The 18819-nt window shown below is 51.5% G+C and overlaps 1 protein-coding gene across 5 annotated transcripts in view; it reads left to right on the forward strand.

Annotated features, from left to right (window-relative positions):
• DRC3 (dynein regulatory complex subunit 3) overlaps window positions 1–18819 on the forward strand; it is a 48353-nt gene that overhangs the window by 3442 nt on the left and 26092 nt on the right. For all 5 annotated transcript variants that reach the window (XM_017895614.1, XM_017895616.1, XM_017895618.1 and 2 more), the window contains 3 exons: window positions 2362–2538; window positions 8530–8646; window positions 12624–12790. In XM_017895614.1, coding sequence (XP_017751103.1) covers window positions 2379–2538; window positions 8530–8646; window positions 12624–12790 — 444 coding nt within the window. In that variant the 5' untranslated portion in view covers window positions 2362–2378. The remainder of the gene's footprint in view (window positions 1–2361; window positions 2539–8529; window positions 8647–12623; window positions 12791–18819) is intronic.

Raw genomic sequence — 18819 nt, forward strand, 5'->3', positions numbered from 1 at the left:
TTTTTTTTTTTTTTTTTTTTTTTTTTTTTTTTGATGGTGAGATGGAGTCTCGCACTCTGTCGCCAGGCTGGAGTGCAGTGGTGTGCACTCTCGGCTCACTGCAACCTCCAACTCCCTGGTTCAAACGATTCTCCTGCCTCAGCCTCTCGAGTAGCTGGGATTACAGACATGTGCCACCACACCCAGCTAATTTGTGTATTTTTAGTAGAGTCAGGGTTTCACCATGTTGACCAGGATGGTCTTGATCTCCTGACCTTGTGATCCGCCCACCTCAGCCTCCCAAAGTGCTGGGATTACAGGTGTGAGCCACCGCACCTGGCCAAAAAAAGAAAGCCAAACACTTTACAGAAAACATCAGCCAAATATAACACATTAAAATTCCCCCAAAGATAAGTTGATGACAAGTTATGGGAAACCTTAGGGGAAACCACAACACAAGAGTGGGGAGCTAGAGAGAGAGGCCGAGGGCTGGAACCGTCTTTGGGGGTAGAATCAGTCACCCCAATGAGGTGGAGCCAGTGTGAACAGATTAGAGAGAGTAGGAAGAAAAGGACCAAGGTCTTGGGAGGATGGAAGGCACAGGTGGAGAAGGGGTAGGGGTTGAAGGATGTGGAGGCTATGCCTCCCCTGGAAGCAAGAGAGAAGTGTGCACAAGAGCTCATTGGGACATTTTATGAGGGACAGTTCAGGGCAGAGGATGCATATTTGCAGAAGCTACATCCAAGTGGATGGTTGGGTAGGAAAGAGGAGGGCAGTCTTAGAGGGAAGTCTCTAAGACCAGGTAACAGGATTGTATGGCCCAACCTGGCTTTTCAGCGGACACCATCAGCCCTGCACCAGGGCTCCAGCAGTGCCCAGTGGAATGAAAAGCAGAGCACAGGGGCTGCCTACCATCAGGGACCAGCAGGGCAGAAGGACAGGAGGTTCAGGGAGGCCCGGATGCTGGGGAGGCATGTGGACAAAGATAGGAAGTAGGGCCATCAGGGAGGCAAGAATCAGGGGCGGAAAGTGGGGGAAAATATCCCTCTTGGATGTCCTTACCAAGAGGATTAAGGATGAGAATGTGGTCCAGCCACGAACAGCCACTGGAATCAGCCTCACAGTGTGACTGACCAAATCTACAGATCCCCGCTGTGCTGTGGTGTCTCAGTCATTTCCCTCTGGACCATTAGTAACAGAATCTACTGGAAGCTGGGCATGGTGGGTCATGCCTGTAATCCTAGCATTTTGGGAGGCCGAGGCAGGTGGATCACCTGAGGTCAGGAGTTTGAGACCAGCCTGGCCAACATGGTGAAACCCCCGTTTCTACTAAAAATACAAAAAATTAGCCAGGCATGGTGGTGGACGCCTGCAATCCTAGCTACTTGGGAGGCTGAGGCAGGAGAATCACTTGAATCCAGGCGTTGCAGTGAGCCGAGACTGCCATTGCACCCCAGCGTGGGTGACAGAGTGAGACTCTGTCTCAAAAAAAAAAATTAATTAATTAATTACAAAATAACCTACTGGAGCTAGCTTAAGTAAAAGAGGATTTCATGTGAGAAACAGAAAACTCTCATGAGGCCTGGACCTAGGGACATTAGGGACTGGAAAGCCAGCAAGAAGGAGGCAGCCTCTGTCTGTGTCGACCTGTCTGTCCTTTGTCATTTGTTTTCTGGTTCCCAGGTTCCCATCTCTGCTTTTCTCTGTGCATCTGCCTCCTCCCTCTCTTGCTCTCTGCTTAACCCAGCCAGTCCACACTCCCTATTTCTACCCAACTCAAGCAGCCAGCTCCGATGGGCACTCTTATTCCACAACCTCAAGTTCACATCTCCCACGGGTTGGATGTGAAGGGTCAGCTTGGGTCTCCTCTACACCAGGAGAAGCTTGTGGTGTGGTGGGGGGCGTACACACACGACTGCCTGGAGGGGATGAGGTGCTCAAGGAAGAGGAGCTGCAGGCTGACAGGCCTGGCTGAGGCTGCCCAGGGAGCACAGTCAGTGGTTGGTACCCACACGCCCAAATGAGGATGGGCACACAAAGTCAGAGGCCTGACACAGGGCCCCAGTCATAAGATGAGCCAAGATCACAGGCTAAGGAGACCAGTGTGGACACCAGTTCAGTAGGTCCAGCGAGGGTCCCAGCTGTGGCTATAGGGTCAAGGGATGAAACCCTGTGGACAGGCCCAGGTGGTTGCCAGGAAGCCCTGGAGCAGCCTTGGTGTAAGTATACAAACCCCGAGATGCAGCAGACCCAGGGCCGGGAGTAGGGCATTCCTCAGAGTGCCAGTGGCCACAAAGACACTGTAGGGGGAAACCTCAGCCAGACCCTGCCCTCAAACAGAGAAAGAAGCAGGCTGTGAAAGAGGAATGCGGTGTTTTTTAGGGAAAACGTGGGAGAAGATGAACTGGCTGTGTGACTTGATGGAGCCGAGGGTGATGGATGATGACATGCTCAAGCTGGCTGTCGGGGAGCAGGGCCCCCAGGAGGAGGCCGGGCAGCTGGCCAAGCAGGAGGGCATCGTCTTCAAGGATGTCCTGTCCCTGCAGCTGGACTTTCGGAGTATGTATCCAGGGTTCAGGAGTGGTGGCCAGGGTGGGGCCCTCCCTGGCTTTCTCTGCTCCGTCTTCAAGCCCCAGGATTCCACACAAAGTCCATGGTCGAGGTTCCCACATCAGCATTAGGGCCTATCCGGATTACAAGGCATAGGAGCAGCACAGATATTTGTAAAGCATCATACTTAGTGTCTTCATCATTTGAATATCCACAACACCCCTGATTCTGAATAAGAATAGAAAACAAGATAAAATTGTCCCATGCCAAATCCAAGTGAGCCCCCAAGACTATGCTGTTTCCATAACATAACTCCACATGGGCGTCCTTGGATTGGGGGTCCCTGGCAGGCAGAGCCTAGGAAGTACCACGTAGCCAGGAGCAGAGGGTAGGAAGTGTGGGAGAAGGAGGGAGAGTGGGCACTGGGAGGGCAGCTTCAGGGAAGGAGTCACCAAAGACAGGCTGGTAGCAGGAGGGGCACAGGCCCATGAGGCAGAGAGGCACGTCAGGAATGGGAAGATATGGCTCAGGACCAGGCAGACCCTTACTGCTTCAATGTCCCGTCTGTAAAATGGGATGGCTGTCATCCCTGTCTCAAGCATTGGGTGGGGGGACAAGGTGAGACAGCACGTGCACAGTGCCTGGCTCACACAGGAAGGCCAGCGAGCTGCAGCACAGTAAGTCAAGGCAGAGGCAGTACGAGGGCAGTGAGAGAGGTGGGCAGGGATGCTGAGACCCCCATTGTATCGTGTGTAGGCAAGGCCACAGTGACCTGGTCTGATTCATATTCCTGCTCTGTCTTGGGGCCCCTATGCTGGCCGGCATCCAGTCACCAACAAGGAGGTATTGAGACCCTGCCTCAGTCCAGCCCTGCTGCCAGAGCCAGGGACACGACAGTGGGCAAGTCAGGCACGGCCCAGGCACAGCCCCACGAAGTCCACAGGCTCCCGGGGCTGACCACCCAAACAGGGAAGGCCCTGAGCCGCAGCCCCGAGAGGGGTAAAGGGGCACAGAAGAGGTGCGGCAGGAAGGGGCTTTTGCAGCTGACCGCTTTCCCTCTGTTTCCCCTCCCCCACCTGAGGTTCATGCAGCCAATATTGAGCACCTGTCTGTTACATGCCAGGTACTGTTCTAGGCACTAGGAATTCAACTATGAGCAAAAAAGACAAAAAGCCTTGTCCTTATGGAGCTGACATTCAACTTTGCAGGGGACAAAGAAATAAAATGAAGAAGGAAAATAATACTATTTGCTAAAGGTAACATGTGCTGTGGAGGAAAAAAGGAAGGAAAGGAGAAAAGGGAAATTGGGGGTGGAGTATAGCATTTTATAGGGTGGCCAAGGGCTTCACCAAGAAGGTAACAATTTAGCAAGGAGGTATTTAGCAAGGAGGTAGGCAAGGGAGAGAGCCGCTGTGCAGATCCACCGGGGAAAGTGGAACAGCCAGTGCAAAGGGCCTGGGGCAGGCTGGACCCCACCTGATCAGCCCTGCTGAGGAAGCCAGTGTGGAGACAGGTCAGGGAGGTCATGGGGTCAGCTGGTGTCAGCTTGGAGCCAATGGAAGGTGTTTGGCTCTTACAGTGAGTGAGGTGGGGACGCCAGGAGGGTCCTGAAGAGAAATGGGACAGGATGGGACTTAGGATTTCACAGGACCCTGCTGTCTGCATGAGGATAGGCTGTGGAGGCCAAGGGCTGAGGCAAGGATCTAGTAAGACGGCCACTGCTGTACTCCAGGGAGTGATGACCACAGGCCCGGCCGAGGTGGTGGCCACGGAGGCAGATTTAGTGTCTTTGCTGAAGATTAAATCGGCTTTTTTGGCAGTCCTGTCATGCTGGTAACTTATTTAGAGCTAACTGCCAAGTACATCCTGATTTGTTGTGTTGTTTTGGCTTCTCCTCCTGAACTGCTGACACCTAGGAAAAAGCCAGCGTGCTGGTATGTGTGGCAGAGCACCAGGTGTGCAGGAGCCACAGGGAGAGTGCTACTGCTGGGAGGCTGTCGGATCAGGGCGAGAAAAGGCACCTGGAAAATCCAACCCAGGGATGGGAGGTGGCTGGGAGGCTGGGGCAGAACTGGCCCCACCCTGGAAGCACAGGTGGGAATTGTGGCCAGTATCGTTCTGGGAAATCTGGCCACAAACAGGGAGCTGGAGAACAGGCACCAGTCCCACCTAGCCCTGGGAACCCAGGAGAGGTGCAAGGCAGCAATCCAGCTCTAGGGGAAGGGCCGTCCCACCTAGCCCTGGGAACCCAGGAGAGGCACAACTCAGCAATCCAGCTCTAGGGGAAGGGCAGTGGGCCCCTCGGGACCTGGGTCAGAGAACCCTGTCCTCCCCAGACCTTTGTGCAGGGAGGGGAGCTAGGAGGGGTTCCCCACTTTCCCACTGGGACTTTCACAACCTCACAGGCAGGCTCTGCCCCTCTGAATGAATATTGAAAATGCAGCTGGACTGTATGGTGTTTTGTTTTTTGTTTGTTTTTGTTTGTTTGTTTGTTGTTGACAGTTGCCCAGGTTGGAGTGCTGGAGTGCAGTGGCGCGATCTCGGCTCACTGCAACTTCCACCTCCCGAGTTCAAGCAGTTTTCCTGCCTCAGCCTCCTGATTAGCTGGAACTACAGGCACATGCTGCCACGCCTGGCTAATTTATTTTTTATTTTAGTAGAGACCGGGCGTCACCACATTGCCCAGACTGGTTTCAAACTCCTGAGCTCAGGCAATCTGCCCACCTCAGCCTCCCAAAGTGCTAGGATTATAGGTGTGAGCCACAGCGTCCGGCTTTTTTTTTTTTTTTTTTTTTTTGAGACGGAGTCTCGCTCTGTCGCCAGGCTAGAGTGCAGTGGCGCGATCTCAGCTCACTGCAAGCTCCGCCTCCTGGGTTCAAGTGATTCTCTTGTCTCAGCCTCCCAAGTAGCTAATTTTTGTATTTTTAGTAGAGATGGGGTTTCACCATGTTGGCCAGGATGGTCTCGATCTCTTGACCTCGTGATCCCCCCGCCTCGGCCTTCCAAAGTGCCGGGATTACAGGCGTGAGCCACTGTGCCTGGCCACCAATTTGTATTTTTATTATTTATTTATTTAATGGTATGAATCTCGTTTATTGAAAACATTATACCTCACCTTTCTCAAATTGAAGACTGCAAAAAATAAAAGCAGTGCTTTATTGACTTGTCATTAACCTCAGGACCAGCAGTGCTGCCTCTCCATGCTCCAGGAAACCGCGGCTTCCGCGTGCCACATCTATCCCGCCTCACTTTACAAAACAGTCCTGAAGCTTAATCAAATAAAACTATTGTACATTAGAAAAAGACAGCTGGGTGTAGAAAAGCCAGGTGTGGCGTTCCCTTTAAGCAAAGGCTGCTCCGCAGTTGGGGCATCTTCACTTCCTCAAGCCAAAATAGCAGATGAACCCAAAGAGGAACAGGATGATGGCCAGGAAGATTCCCAGGAAAGTGAAGCAGTCCTCCAGCACCCTATCCTTGCAGACGGGACAGCCTCTCATGATGACAATGGCATTGGCAGGGTACCAAGTGATAGTCCGGCTGTGGCCCTTGTAGACCCTGGGGTGGTGGGTGGGTATCCCTGTGATGACATAAGGGGAGGGCGGGGAGCAGCAAGGGGTGGGCAGCAGGGATGACGCCGTAGCCATGCGAGCTGAGTGCGTAGAGGCCCTAGGTTGTAGATGGGCAGCCACTCCCGGAGCAGGGGCTGTGGTCCATGGCAGCCCAGCTCAGGTCATTCGGTCCTGGCAGGGGACGCAGTGGGGAACATGGCAGGGATGCAGCAGACTGGCCGGCTCAGGCTCCTCTGAGGCGCAACGCCTTAGCACCAATTTTTATTTTTATTTATTTATTTAGAGACAGAGTCTCTCTTTGTCACCCAGGCTGCAGTGCAGTGGCATGATCTTGGCTCACTACATCTCTGCCTCCTGGGTTCAAGTGATTCTGCTGCCTCAGCCTCCTGAGTAGCTGGGACTACAGGGATGCCAGCTAATTTTTGTATTTTTATTATAGAGACAGTGTTTATCCACGTTGGCCAGGCTGGTCTCGAACTCCTGGTCTCAAGCAATCCACTGGCTTCGGCCTCCCAAAGTGCTGGGATTACAGGTGTGTGCCACCGTGCCCGGCCACCAGACCAAATTGTGTTTTTTTTTTTTTAAGACGGAGTCTAACTCTGTCGCCCAGGCTGGTTCAGTGGCATAATCTAGGCTCACTGCAACCTCTGTCTCCTGGGTTCACGCGATTCTCCTGCCTCAGCCTCCAGAGTAGCTGGGATTACAGGCACGCATCATCACGCCCAGCTAATTTTTGTATTTTTAGTGGACATGGGGTTTCACTATGTGGCCAGGATGGTCTCAATCTCTCTCTCTCTCTCTTTTTTTTTTTTTTTTTTTTTGAGATGGAGTCTTGCTCTGTCGCCCAGGCTGGAGTGCAGTGGCACAATCTTGGCTAACTGCAAGCTCCGCCTCCTGGGTTCCCACCATTCTCCTGCCTCAGCCTCCTGAGTAGCTGGGACTACAGGTGCCTGCCACCACGCCCGGCTACATTTTTTGTATTTTTAGGAGAGACAGTGTTTCACTGTGTTAGCCAGGATGGTCTCCATCTCCTCACCTCGTGATCCACCTGCCTCAGCTTCCCAAAGTGCTAGGATTACAGGCATGAGCCACTGCGCCCGGCCCACAGCACCAATTTTTAAAACTCCTTTCATTTCTGTATTATTTTAGTTCTTTTAATGAGCTTCTTTTTGTTTTTGTTTTTTTTTTTTTTTTTTTTTTGAGATAGAGTCTCGCTCTGTCACCAGGCTGGATTGCAGTGGTGCGATCTTGGCTCACTGCAACCTCTGCCTCCTAGGTTCAAGCGATTCTCCTGCCTCAGCCTCCCGAGTAGCTGGGACTACAGACATGCACAACCACATCCAGCTAATTTTTTGTATTTTTAATAGAGACAGGGTTTCACCACATTGGCCAGGATGGTCTCGATCTGTTGACCTTGTGATCCGCCTGCATTGGCCTCCCAAAGTGCTGGGATTACAGGTGTGAGCCACTGCGCCCACCCTTAATGAGCCTATTCTAATTTTATAAATTTTAGAAATAATTACAAAAGCAAATATGGAAAAAAGGAGCATATAAACAACAGAGCTGTATGTGGCTTCTGGGAAAAGCTGGCGGATAAGTTTGGCCTCTAGAGTGTTATATATACAGTACATATTTACTTATACGTATGTGTTATTCAGAACTCTCCTGATTGCCAGTGACAAAAACCAAACTCTGGCTTACCTAGCAAATGGAATGAACCAGCTGTGTAGCTGGCGTGAGTGGTCTTCACAGGCCACAGGGGCCAGGTGCTTCCATGACATCAGGAACTCGTTCTTGCATGGATAACTTATCTCATCCCCTACGTATGGACATTTGGGAGCTTTTCTGACCCTTATGTGCCTGAGGGATTTCTTTGGACATATACACAAGTGTGGAGACAGATTTCATGTAGAGAAATTATAGGTCAAAGGGCACCGACTTGAAATATTTCAATAAACATTGCCAAACGACGCTCCAAAAAGGCTGAAAGAGGTGATCAGCCCTCCCACCAACAGAGACACATGTTTTCATTCTATTTATCACACTGTGGAAGGAAGGCCTCTGCCTGTGTCCTGTGTCCCAAGGTGAACCAGCCTCCTGGAGAGGCCCTGGCCCGGCCCCAGAGACAGCACAAGCGAGTCTCCTGCCTAGGCCAGGTCCAGCTCACTCCCACACCAATGACTTCTTAGCCCCACACTAGTAGACCTATTAGGTCTTTCTGTGGCTCTGGGTGGCAGTACCGATCCCCACCCACCTCATAGGGGCATAAGGTTCCTCGATGCTCAGTCCACATCTGCAGGGTGCCTGCGTACTCGAGGGCAAGGGAGAAGAGTGGTAGGTCCCTTTTGTATGGTTCTGCCTCACTCCTCCAGTACACTAGCACAAAACTCTGACCCTAACCTGAGGCTGGAATCACCTTCCATTATTTCAGACATCCTCCGCATGGACAACCTTTGGCAGTTTGAGAACTTGAGGAAGCTGCAGCTGGACAATAACATCATTGAGAAGATCGAGGGCCTGGAGAACCTCACACACCTGGTCTGGCTGGGTAAGGCCCTTTCCTGTGTGTGTCCACCCTAATCAAAGGTGACACCCTGCCAAGGTTATTGCCTTCCCAGGAGATAGTAATTGTATGTGACGCTCAGCTGCCGGGCCATCATTAGCCAGGGTACGGCAGAAGCTCTGCCTGCTGGGAGCAAGAAAGCTGCTATTTTTTAAAAGCCTAGGGCTTGTGCTGGGCAGAACACAGCAAAGATGTGCTCAGACACAGGACCACAGAATATTCTGCTCTTACCTGCCCAAACTTTCAGTCTGGATGGGGCACAAAGGGGCAGCTGTGGACTCCTATTTAATCTAGACTCAGGCTGACAGATAACCATCGACAGGTAACCATTGGCTGGTGGGACCCAGATCAAACCAGGAATAATTGTCACAGAGGCTAATGTGTTTCAAGCACTTAACTACATGCTAAGTGGGGCCTGTATGCTTTCCATATGAGTCTTTCAGTTCACACAGCATCTCCATCATAGAGATGAGCAAACTAAGGTCACTGCATCACATCAGGCCTCACTGCCAAGGCCATGGAGGGTTTTGATGAGGTGTTGCTTCTGCTGGCCTCTTAGGAGCATCCTCACATCTGGTGAGGGCCAGTGGGCCCCTAGCAGGGAAAAGGTGATGGGCCTGAGAGCTCCTTAGGCACTGTCTTGTTTAACCCCCATTTTAATCCTAAGAGTTGGGCATCTATTATAATCCCAACCTACAGAAGAGGAGCTGAGACTCAGAGAGCCCCAGGCACTTGCCCAAAGCTGCACAACCAAGAAGTATCAGAGCTGGGACTCACCCCGACGCCTGTCTGACCTCACAGCCCACATTCCCTCCATCCTATCAGGTGGTCTCCTGGTAATAAGGGCATCCTGGGGCATCATGAGCCTCCCAGTTTGCCAAACACTCCCAACCTCCTTTGTGCTGACAATTGCAAGCCCATAGCAAACCCACAGGCAGGGTTAAGCTGCCATTTCATACATGCAGCAACTGAGGCTTAGGGAGGCTGACCAGCTTGATGGAGCCACGTGCTATAGGTAGCAGAACCAAACCACAGCCAGGTCCTCTGACACCTGGGCCCAGGTCTCTTGTCCCAGGTTTCTCATTTCTCTGCACCCTAGCACCCATTAATGCTGATTCCTGAATGCCATGGTTTTAAGCAGGAGCTCCCTGGCCTGGCTGTCTCTCAGACATAAAGCAAGTGCCACTGAGCCCCATGACAGCCCCCTGTTTCTGTGTGCTTACCTAGAGAGAAACTTGAATACTGGTCTTGGTTCCCTCCCTAACAAAAGCTTATCTTCCTACTACTTGGTGCCCCTACACACATACTTCCTAGTCAGCTCATTCCCCCGACCCCTTGCAGTGGCCATCCATGCTTCCAAGGGTCACTGGACTGACAGCCAGTGCTCCCTGGGATGGGGGTGCTAGAGCAGTGATGGCAGGCTCTGGTAAGAGGTCACGCTGCCCCTCAGAGTATAGTCAGAAGCTGGTCGTTGTCCAGCCATGGCACTAGGTGCTCAGGGACCCAACCACAGCCAGAAAAGCTGGGTCCCTGGGGTGCCGAGGATGAGGGTTAGGGAGGTGGCACTCCCATGGTTCAGCACGACCTCTCACACTGACATGCACGGGGCTGAGGATGTGCTGGAGCTGGCTAGCACTGGCTGTACACAGCTCTTCCCAACTTTGCTTCCAGGGATGCCATGCTGGTAGCTTGAAATTGGCCACAGTGGGAGTATTTACACCACAGAAATGAGCAAGCACCTCAAATCAGGGGTTTTCCTCAGCCCCCATTGGTAAACACTTACTAGCACACCACTAGCGGGTGGGCTAAGCCTCCCAAGAACAGAACCCGTTGGCACAGTGGGAAAGGAAGTGTGCAGGCCTGTCATTTGTTAGACCCCCGTTCAAACCCCAGTTTGGCCAACACACTGACTTTGCACAAGATATTCCACTCTGTAAACCTCAGTTTCTTTTTTTTTTTTTTTTGAGACGGAGTCTCGCTCTGTCGCCCAGGCTGGAGTGCAGTGGCACAATCTTGGCTCACTGCAACCTCCGTCTCCCGGGTTCAAATGATTCTCATGCTTCAGCCTCCCAAGTAGCTGGGATTACAGGTGTGTGCCACCATGCCTGGCTAATGTTTTGTATTTTTAGTAGAAACAGGGTTTTGCCATGTTGACCAGGCTGATCTGCAATTGCTGGCCTCAAGCAATCTACCTGCCTCCGCCTCCCAAAGTGCCAGGATTATAGTCGTGAGCCACTACACCTGACCTGAACTTCAATTCCTTTATGGACTGTGCTACCTTGAGCATATTACCATGAGGCCCATTTGAATCTCCGTTTCCTCATCTATAAAATGGTATGATATCTCTGCTATGAGGATTAAACCAGGTAATGCACTTAAAGGGCCTGGCATAGAGAAAGGACAGTTATCATTGGTCTCAATGTCAACAGGTGAGCATCCCCTCATAAGCAGAGGAGGCTCAATTAAGATATGGTTAAACTCAACTCCCAAATCACTTTTTTTTTTTTTTGACACAAAGTCTCACTTCGTCACCTAGGCTGGAGTACAGTGGCACAATCTTGGCTCACTCCACCTCCAAGGTTCAAGTGGTTCTCGTGCCTCAGCCTCCTGAGTAGCTGGGATTACAGGCATGTGCCATCATGCCCAGATAATTTTTGTATGTTTAGTAGAGACAGGGCTTCACCAGGTTGGTCAGGCTGGTCTTGAACTCCTGACCCCCCCCAAGTGATCCACCCGCCTCAGCCTCCCAGAGTGCTAGGATTACAGGTGTGAGCCACCACACCCAGCCCCAAATCACCTTTTAAATGTGATCACTGTGGTTATCATGCTCATATTTCCAAGCCTAGGACAAATGCTCATTTTTGGCTTCTAGGCCATTGGTGTTCCAGGACAAGATAACAGCCCCACCTGCCAACTAAGCCTGAAAACCTGTAGTGGGGAAAAAGTACTTCTAGGCCGGGCATGGTGGCTCACACCTATAATCCCCACTTTGGGAGGCCAAGGTGGGAGGATCACTTGAGCCCAGGAGTTTGAGACTAGCCTGGGCAATATGGTGAGAGCCTGTTTCTATAGGAAAAATTTTTTAAAATTAGCTGGATGTGGTGGCGCATGGTCCCATCTACTCAGGAGGCTGAAGCAGGAGGATCACTTGAACCCAGGAGGTCAAGGATGCAATGAACTGTGATTGCACCACTGCACTCCAGCCTGCGCAACAGAGTGAGACCCTGTCTCAAAAAAAAAAAAAAAAAAAAAAAAGATGGTACTTTTATTCCCAAAGATGTGGAATTAGTCTGAAGTCTCGGTTGGGGTTGAGGTTACAGTTGATGAGGGAGCCTGAGACAGCTGTGAGGCAGCTGGAAGAAACTGACCTACCACATGTCCAGGGAGAAGCCTTAGATGAACTCTGGCCCCACCGTGGTTAGCTGTGTGGCTTTGGGCAAATCACTGAGTCTCTCTGAACTTCTGCTTCCCAAATGATCAAACAGGGAGACAAATTCCAAACTACCACTCGGGGCTGCTGTCAGAGGACATACACATGAGTGCTTGATAAACTGGTAAATGCAAAGCAGACAGGAGGTGGTCTTGCTAAAATGCCACAGTGTGAGGAAAGGGGACACTCCACCACTGTCTACCCCGACCCCCAAGGGCCCTGCTTCAGACCTGCAGGTTAGCATTTTCTTCCCAGAACTATGAGAGAGCATAGACAACAGTACTTGCCCGCATGGCCCCAGCCAGGAGGATGATTGGCAGAACTGGAGAGGGCGGTGAACATTTAAGGTGGCAGGAAAGAATCCACACCCGCTTCTAAAAAAAATCACAAACTATTAGACAGTGAGTCAAATTCTGGCCCTGGCAGCTTGGTGCTGGCTCACAGGGCACTCAGTAGCCCTGATGATTTTACTTCAGGACAGCCCATCCCCTGACCCAGGCAGCAGACCCTCACAACCCTCTCTTCTTCCCAGATCTGTCCTTCAATAACATTGAGACCATTGAGGGGCTGGACACACTGGTGAACCTGGAGGACCTGAGCTTGTTCAACAACCGGATCTCCAAGATCGACTCCCTGGACGCCCTCGTCAAGCTGCAGGTGTTGTCGCTGGGCAACAACCAGATTGACAACATGATGAACGTGAGTGGCCGCCCAGCCCGCCCTCACGCACATCTGCAGGGCCTTGGAGCGCCATGGGTTGAGTGGGTGTTTGTGGCAAGGGGAAGTACAGGCTGAGTATTCCAGATCTTCTCATTTTCCTGGAAAAGCCAGGAATCCAGATTACTCCACGAGGGATTTGCTAATGTTTAAATACCACGCTTAACCCGACAAAATTCACTGGAGAGCACTAGTTTACAACCTCCACATTAGTGGTGGTTCTTTCCCTGAATCTTGCACTTACGTAACAAACATTTGCTGAGACAAGTACCTATTAATGTTGGGCATATGTCCTGTGCTCACTGGGAACAGAGACAGACAAGATGTGGTCCCTTTGGAGTGACCAGCACACACCCCCATAGTCAAGACACAAGGAGACAAGAAGCCAGTGTCCCGAGGAACAATAAAACAAGGCCTGTGGGTGGTAGGAGGGCACCCCGAGGCTTAGGGGTGTGCACAAGTGGCAGTGGACACAGCTGGGGGTGTGGCGGCAGCTTTAAGGGTCCTGTGTCAGAGGCGATACATCAGATGGCTCCTGGCTTTTGCTTCTGCAACCCACCAGCCCTGGGGGCTGTCCAGTAGCCTTTAAAGATTCCTTTTCTGCTTAGGTCAGTCAGGTGGCCTGGGTTCAGATCCCAGCTGCAGGTCATAGTGGCTTAGATGAGTGGCCTGGGAGGGTCAAGCACTGAGTTGTGACAGGCATGTAAGTCTGTCCAGCAGGACCAAACCCTGGAGGCACTGTAGTCTTGGAAGTTTGCCCTGCACGCCAGACAGGAGCGTCTAAACCCAGCCAAGGGTCAAGCCTTCTATGCCTCCGTTTCCTCATCTGTCAGATGGAGACGATGGCCATGACCCCCCTGCCCAGGCCCTTGCAGGAATCAAGTGGGGTCACGAATGTAACACATTTGGTTCGGTGTCAGGCTGGAGTATGTTCCTAACAAATGGAGGACTGTCGTAGCTGAGGGCCTTCCTGTGAGTGTTGGGATGAGGGGAACTTGATGCAGACTCACTGAGAGATGACTAGAATTTGCCATCCAGCAGAAGGAAAAGGCTTCCCAGGAGGAGGGAGTGGTGTGAGCAAAGGCCTGGAGGCACATTGGGAATGCCTGCCTGCACTCACCGTTGAGGAGCACAGGGTCCCTGGACGAGGTCAAAGGTGTGTGGTGCAGGGTGGGGCTCAGGATGTGGCCGGGCCTCGCCACAGTCAGTCAGGATGGCCAGAGAAGCAGTGGGAGCCGAGGAGGCTTCTGTCTGAGATGTATTTGGGGCAGGTCTACATTTAGGAAGGAATCCACCCCCGTGAGGATGGATTTGAGGGGGATTGTGAGAATGGGTTACCCCAGGACAGTGCCACCAGAAAGGATACTGTACCTGCAGGTAAGGGAAGCTGGCCCCAAACTGGCTGGAAGCAGAGGTAAGGCAGGGACTTGCATGCAGGTGGCTGGTTTGAGAGGTGGCTTCAGGAAGCTGGAGTAAGAAAGGCAGGGAAGAACCAACATACAGGTGTGTCACTGAGACTGCTGCCGCAGGTGATGAGGGAGGATTCCCCTGGGCCTCGGAAGTGTCCAGAATGCCTCCCAGAAGTGACCATCTAAGGACAGGAGCCTGAGGCATTGATCCCCCCACCAGCTGAGGGAGATCCCAGGGGGATTAGCTTCCTCGCCACCTGGCTTTTCAGCTGGGTGGGCTTCTTTGGCTTCAGAGACATCTCTGAGGCAGAAAGTGAGTCATGAGATAGGACACTGCCAGCTAAGGTCTCTCATGGCTACAGCTGAAGCCAGAGGTAAGCTGAGCCCCTGCGGCAAACAACAAGGACATTTAGTGGCGTGATAATTGGCACTGCAAGGAAGGGGTGCTTATCAGCAGAGCTTCAAGGACGTGAGTTCCTTCTGCCTGTGGGCTCTGCTGTCCTCAGCATCTCCCCGGAGGTTGATTCTCTTATGGTCGCAGTCAAGGACACGGGCTTCCTTGTCTGCATCTAGCAGGATGGAGAGAGCAAGAACTCTCCTTCTCACAGTGGCTCTTCAGTCTGACCAAGCCACCTCAGGGTCTACACTGACCCTCAGCCTAATATCATGGCTGGGAGATGGCCAGGCTGGGCTTATGTGAACAGCCTGGGGTGGGAGCACTGAGCTGTCACTAGCAGTTCCGCCAGGTCAAGCCACAGAGGTGGTGCAGCCTCAGAAGTTTGCCTTGCATGCCAGACAGGCAGCATCCGAACCCAGCCAATACCCTTTGCAGGGCTCAAGATCTGATTGTCCAGCCTGCTCTGCCCTGTAAGGGCAAGGAAGCCAAATGCTTGCCAGCAGGACGTCTGGACGAGGCATGGAGGGCACAGGCGAACACATTGAGAGCTGAGATTTAGTCAGCCTGTGTTCAGATCTCAACACTGCCACCTACCAGCTGCCTGACCTTCGGCCAGTGACTTTGAGTTCTGGGTGCCCATTTACCCACCTGTAAAATGGAAATGATAGTAGTTCCTACTCCATACGGTTGCTGTGAAGATGGATCCATTAGAGAACCGTTTTTTTTTTTGTTTTTTTGGTTTTTTTTTTTTTGAGGTGGAGTCTCGCTCTGTTGCCCGGGTTAGAGTGCAGTGGCCGGATCTCAGCTCACTGCAAGCTCCGCTTTCCAGGTTCACGCCATTCTCCTGCCTCAGCCTCCTGAGTAGCTGGGACTACAGGCGCCCGCCACCTCGCCCGGCTAGATTTTTGTATTTCTTTTAGTAGAGACGAGGTTTCACCGTGTTAGCCAGGATGGTCTCGATCTGCTGACCTCGTGATCCGCTCGTCTCGGCCTCCCAAAGTGCTGGGATTACAGGCTTGAGCCACCGCGCTCGGCCTAGAGAACCTTTTGTGCTTGATACAGGGCCTGGCACGTAGTAAGTGCATGGAAAATGACAGTCAAGAATATTCAGATTAAGAGCTAACCGCAAGCAACTCCAAACCTTGCTGCTTGAAACTCTGAGATTCAGCAGGTGTTCCTGTCTTGGTGGGTCCTACACCCCTGGGGCCCACATGTGAATGAATCTCCTCTGTTTGTTTTCCTCTGGACATTTGGAAAGTTTAATGGAGCTGAGACCCTGCCCCTCTGAAGGGCCAGGCCTGGGCATGAGAGGGCATGGACGGTGTGAGGTAGACATGCTTGTGCCCTGCCGGGACACCCCGCTCTTGCCTTTCTCCCATCCTGCCCCTGCAGGGACTGGGCAGGAGGAAATCCCATCACCCTTTCCCAGTGGGGTGCTGGGCCCCAGGTATTCCCTCTGGAATATGGGAGAAGCTGGTAAAGCCCATCCGCAGAGAGAAAGAAGATGGAAGACGACCCATGGGGACTAGCTGCTGGGGAATGCTGAGATGTCTGGGTCAGGTGCTCCCGAGGTCTGGCTGTATCCCAGGGACCCTGGAGACCCTAAATGCTCTTCACCCAATCAGGCACTAGCCCTCTTGATGACCTGACCCAGAGAGTCCTGACTGATACTTCTCAGGTACTAGCTCCTAACCCCAAGCATCTTTGATTTTAGTCCTTATCTGCGCTATTTATCTGGCATCTAATTATGTACTTTCTTATCATTTATATATTTATTAGGCTTATTTTAATTTCTGCTCATTGCATTAAAAACAGATGTTTAAGCAGAACGCAGGGCACACAGAAAAGAGGCTCACTCACTCCTGGCCTCTGTCCTTCCCTTCCAGAGGCCCCAGCCGCTTCTAAGTTACATGTGTGTCTTTCCAAGAGTCCTGTGTTAAACATTGTGCCTGATTGTCACATCTGTCCAGCTACCCTTCAAGCACCTGCCTTTGGTGTCTCCTTTCCTCCTGAGTCATCAGCTCGCCCTCTCTGCTGGCTCATTCCATCACTCAGATGCAGCATCATGTGAGTTCCTAGTTCCCTATAGGCGGGTGTCAAGGTTGTTTCCAATCTAGTGCCATTACACACAGTCTGTAGTGGACGTTCTTAAACAGGGGTCACTTTGTACCTGGATAAGCCATCTGCAAGATAAACTAGAGAGGAATTGCTAGGTCAAAGGGCATGTGCATTTTAAATTTTGACAGATCTTGCCAAGTGGAAGTGGAACTATTTACAAAGCCACCAGCAATGATGAGGCAGTCTGTCCCCTCTCACCTTCTACAACACACTTTGTGAAATTTTGCTGGGAGATCTCTTAAAGATTAAATCAGATCCTGTCTCCCCGCCTCCCCACCCATACACACTTAAAACTCCAATGGTGGCCAGGTGCAGTGGCTGACGCCTATAATCCTAGCACTTGGGAGGCCGAGGTGGGCAGAGCCTATTATCCTAGCACTTTGGAGGCTGAGGTGGGCAGATTGCCTGAGCTCAGGAGTTCGACACCAGCCTGGGCGACACAGTGAAACCCCGTCTGTACTAAAATACAAAAAATTAGCCAGGCATGGCTACTTGGGAGGCTGAGGCAGGAGAATTGCTTGAACCCGGGAGGCAGAGGTTGCAGTGAGCTGAGATCACACCACTGCAACTGCACACCAGCTTGGGCGACAGAGTGAGACTGTGTCTCCAAAGAAAAAAAAAGAAAACAAACAAACAAAAAATCCAATGGCTTCCACCATCCTTAGAACAAACTGAAGGCAGGGGCTCCGTGGCTCATGCCTGTAATCCCAACACCTTGGAAGGCCAAGGAGGGCGGAGCACTTGAGGCCAAGAGTTCAAGAACAGCCCTGCCAACATGGCAAAGCCTTGTCTCTAATAAAAATACAAAAACATTAGCCAGGTGTGATGGCATGCGCCTGTCGTCCCAGCTACTCGGCAGGCTCAGGCAGGAGAATGACGTAACCCAGGAGGTGGAGCTTGCAGTGAGCCAAGTTGCGCCACTGCAACTCCTGCAGCCTAGGCAACAGAGCGAGACTCCGCTAAAAAAAAAATTCTAAACTCTTGACCTGCATGGTCTTGCATGAATCAGCCCCTGACCTTGTCACTACTCCCATCTCAACTTCTTCCCAGCCTCCTCCCCACCATGCTGCAGCCACCCTGGCTTTTGCTCAGTGCCTGGTATGTGCCAAGTTCTTTGCTGCCTAGGGCCTTTGCCTGTGCTGTCTTGGCTTCCAGGAATGTGCTCTCCTCTGCTCTTCTGTGCTCCCTCAGGTCTCAGATTAAATGTCACCTCCCCAGAGAGACCTCTGAATCTCCTAACTGAAAGAGGCCTCCCTGGTATTTTCTCTCAGGGTGCCATCTTGATGTTCCTTATAGCACTTAACCCAAACCATAATGATTTTATTTACTTTTTTAAACATTTGGCCGGGCCCAGTGGCTCACGCCTATAATCCCAGCACTTCGGGAGGCCAAGGTGGGCGAATCACTTGAGGTCAGGAGTTTGAGACCAGCCTGGCCAACATGGTGAAACCCTGTCTCTACTAAAATATAAAAATGAGCCGGGTGTGGTGGCAGGTGCCTGTAATCCCAGCTACTCCTGAGGCTGAGACAGGAGAATCGCTTGAACCTAGGAGGTAGAGGTTGCAATGAGCTGAGATCACACCACTGCACTGTAGCCTGGGTAACAAGAGCAAAACTCCATCAAAAAAGAAAAAAAATTAAAAAGAAAACATTTTTCCCCCATTCCTAAAATATAAGCTCTTGCCCTAAGGGCAGGGACCCCATGGGCCTTGTTCCCCACTGTATCTTCATAACCTAGCAGGTGCTGGAGGCCTGCTAGGTGACTACTAGTGTTTGCTGAATGAATGACTGAAAGAAATTCACTCAGAAAAGCATGCTAATATTTTTTTCTATCTTTTGCATAGTACAGTGTCTAGATGCTATCCAGTGAAGTTTTTTTTTTTGTTTTTTGTTTTTTGTTTTTTTTTTTTTTTTAGATGGAATCTCGCCCTGTCACCCCAGGCTGTAGTACAGTGGTGCAATCTCGGCTCACTGCAACCTCTGCCTTCCAGTTTCAAGTGATTCTCCTGTCTCAGCCTTCCAAGTAGCTGGGACTATATAGGTGCCCACCACCACGCCTGGCTAATTTTGTTTTGTATTTTAGTAGA

The sequence above is a fragment of the Rhinopithecus bieti genome, unplaced genomic scaffold, assembly GCF_001698545.2.
Source record: "Rhinopithecus bieti isolate Rb0 unplaced genomic scaffold, ASM169854v2 scaffold_26813, whole genome shotgun sequence".
Taxonomy (NCBI): domain Eukaryota; kingdom Metazoa; phylum Chordata; class Mammalia; order Primates; family Cercopithecidae; genus Rhinopithecus; species Rhinopithecus bieti.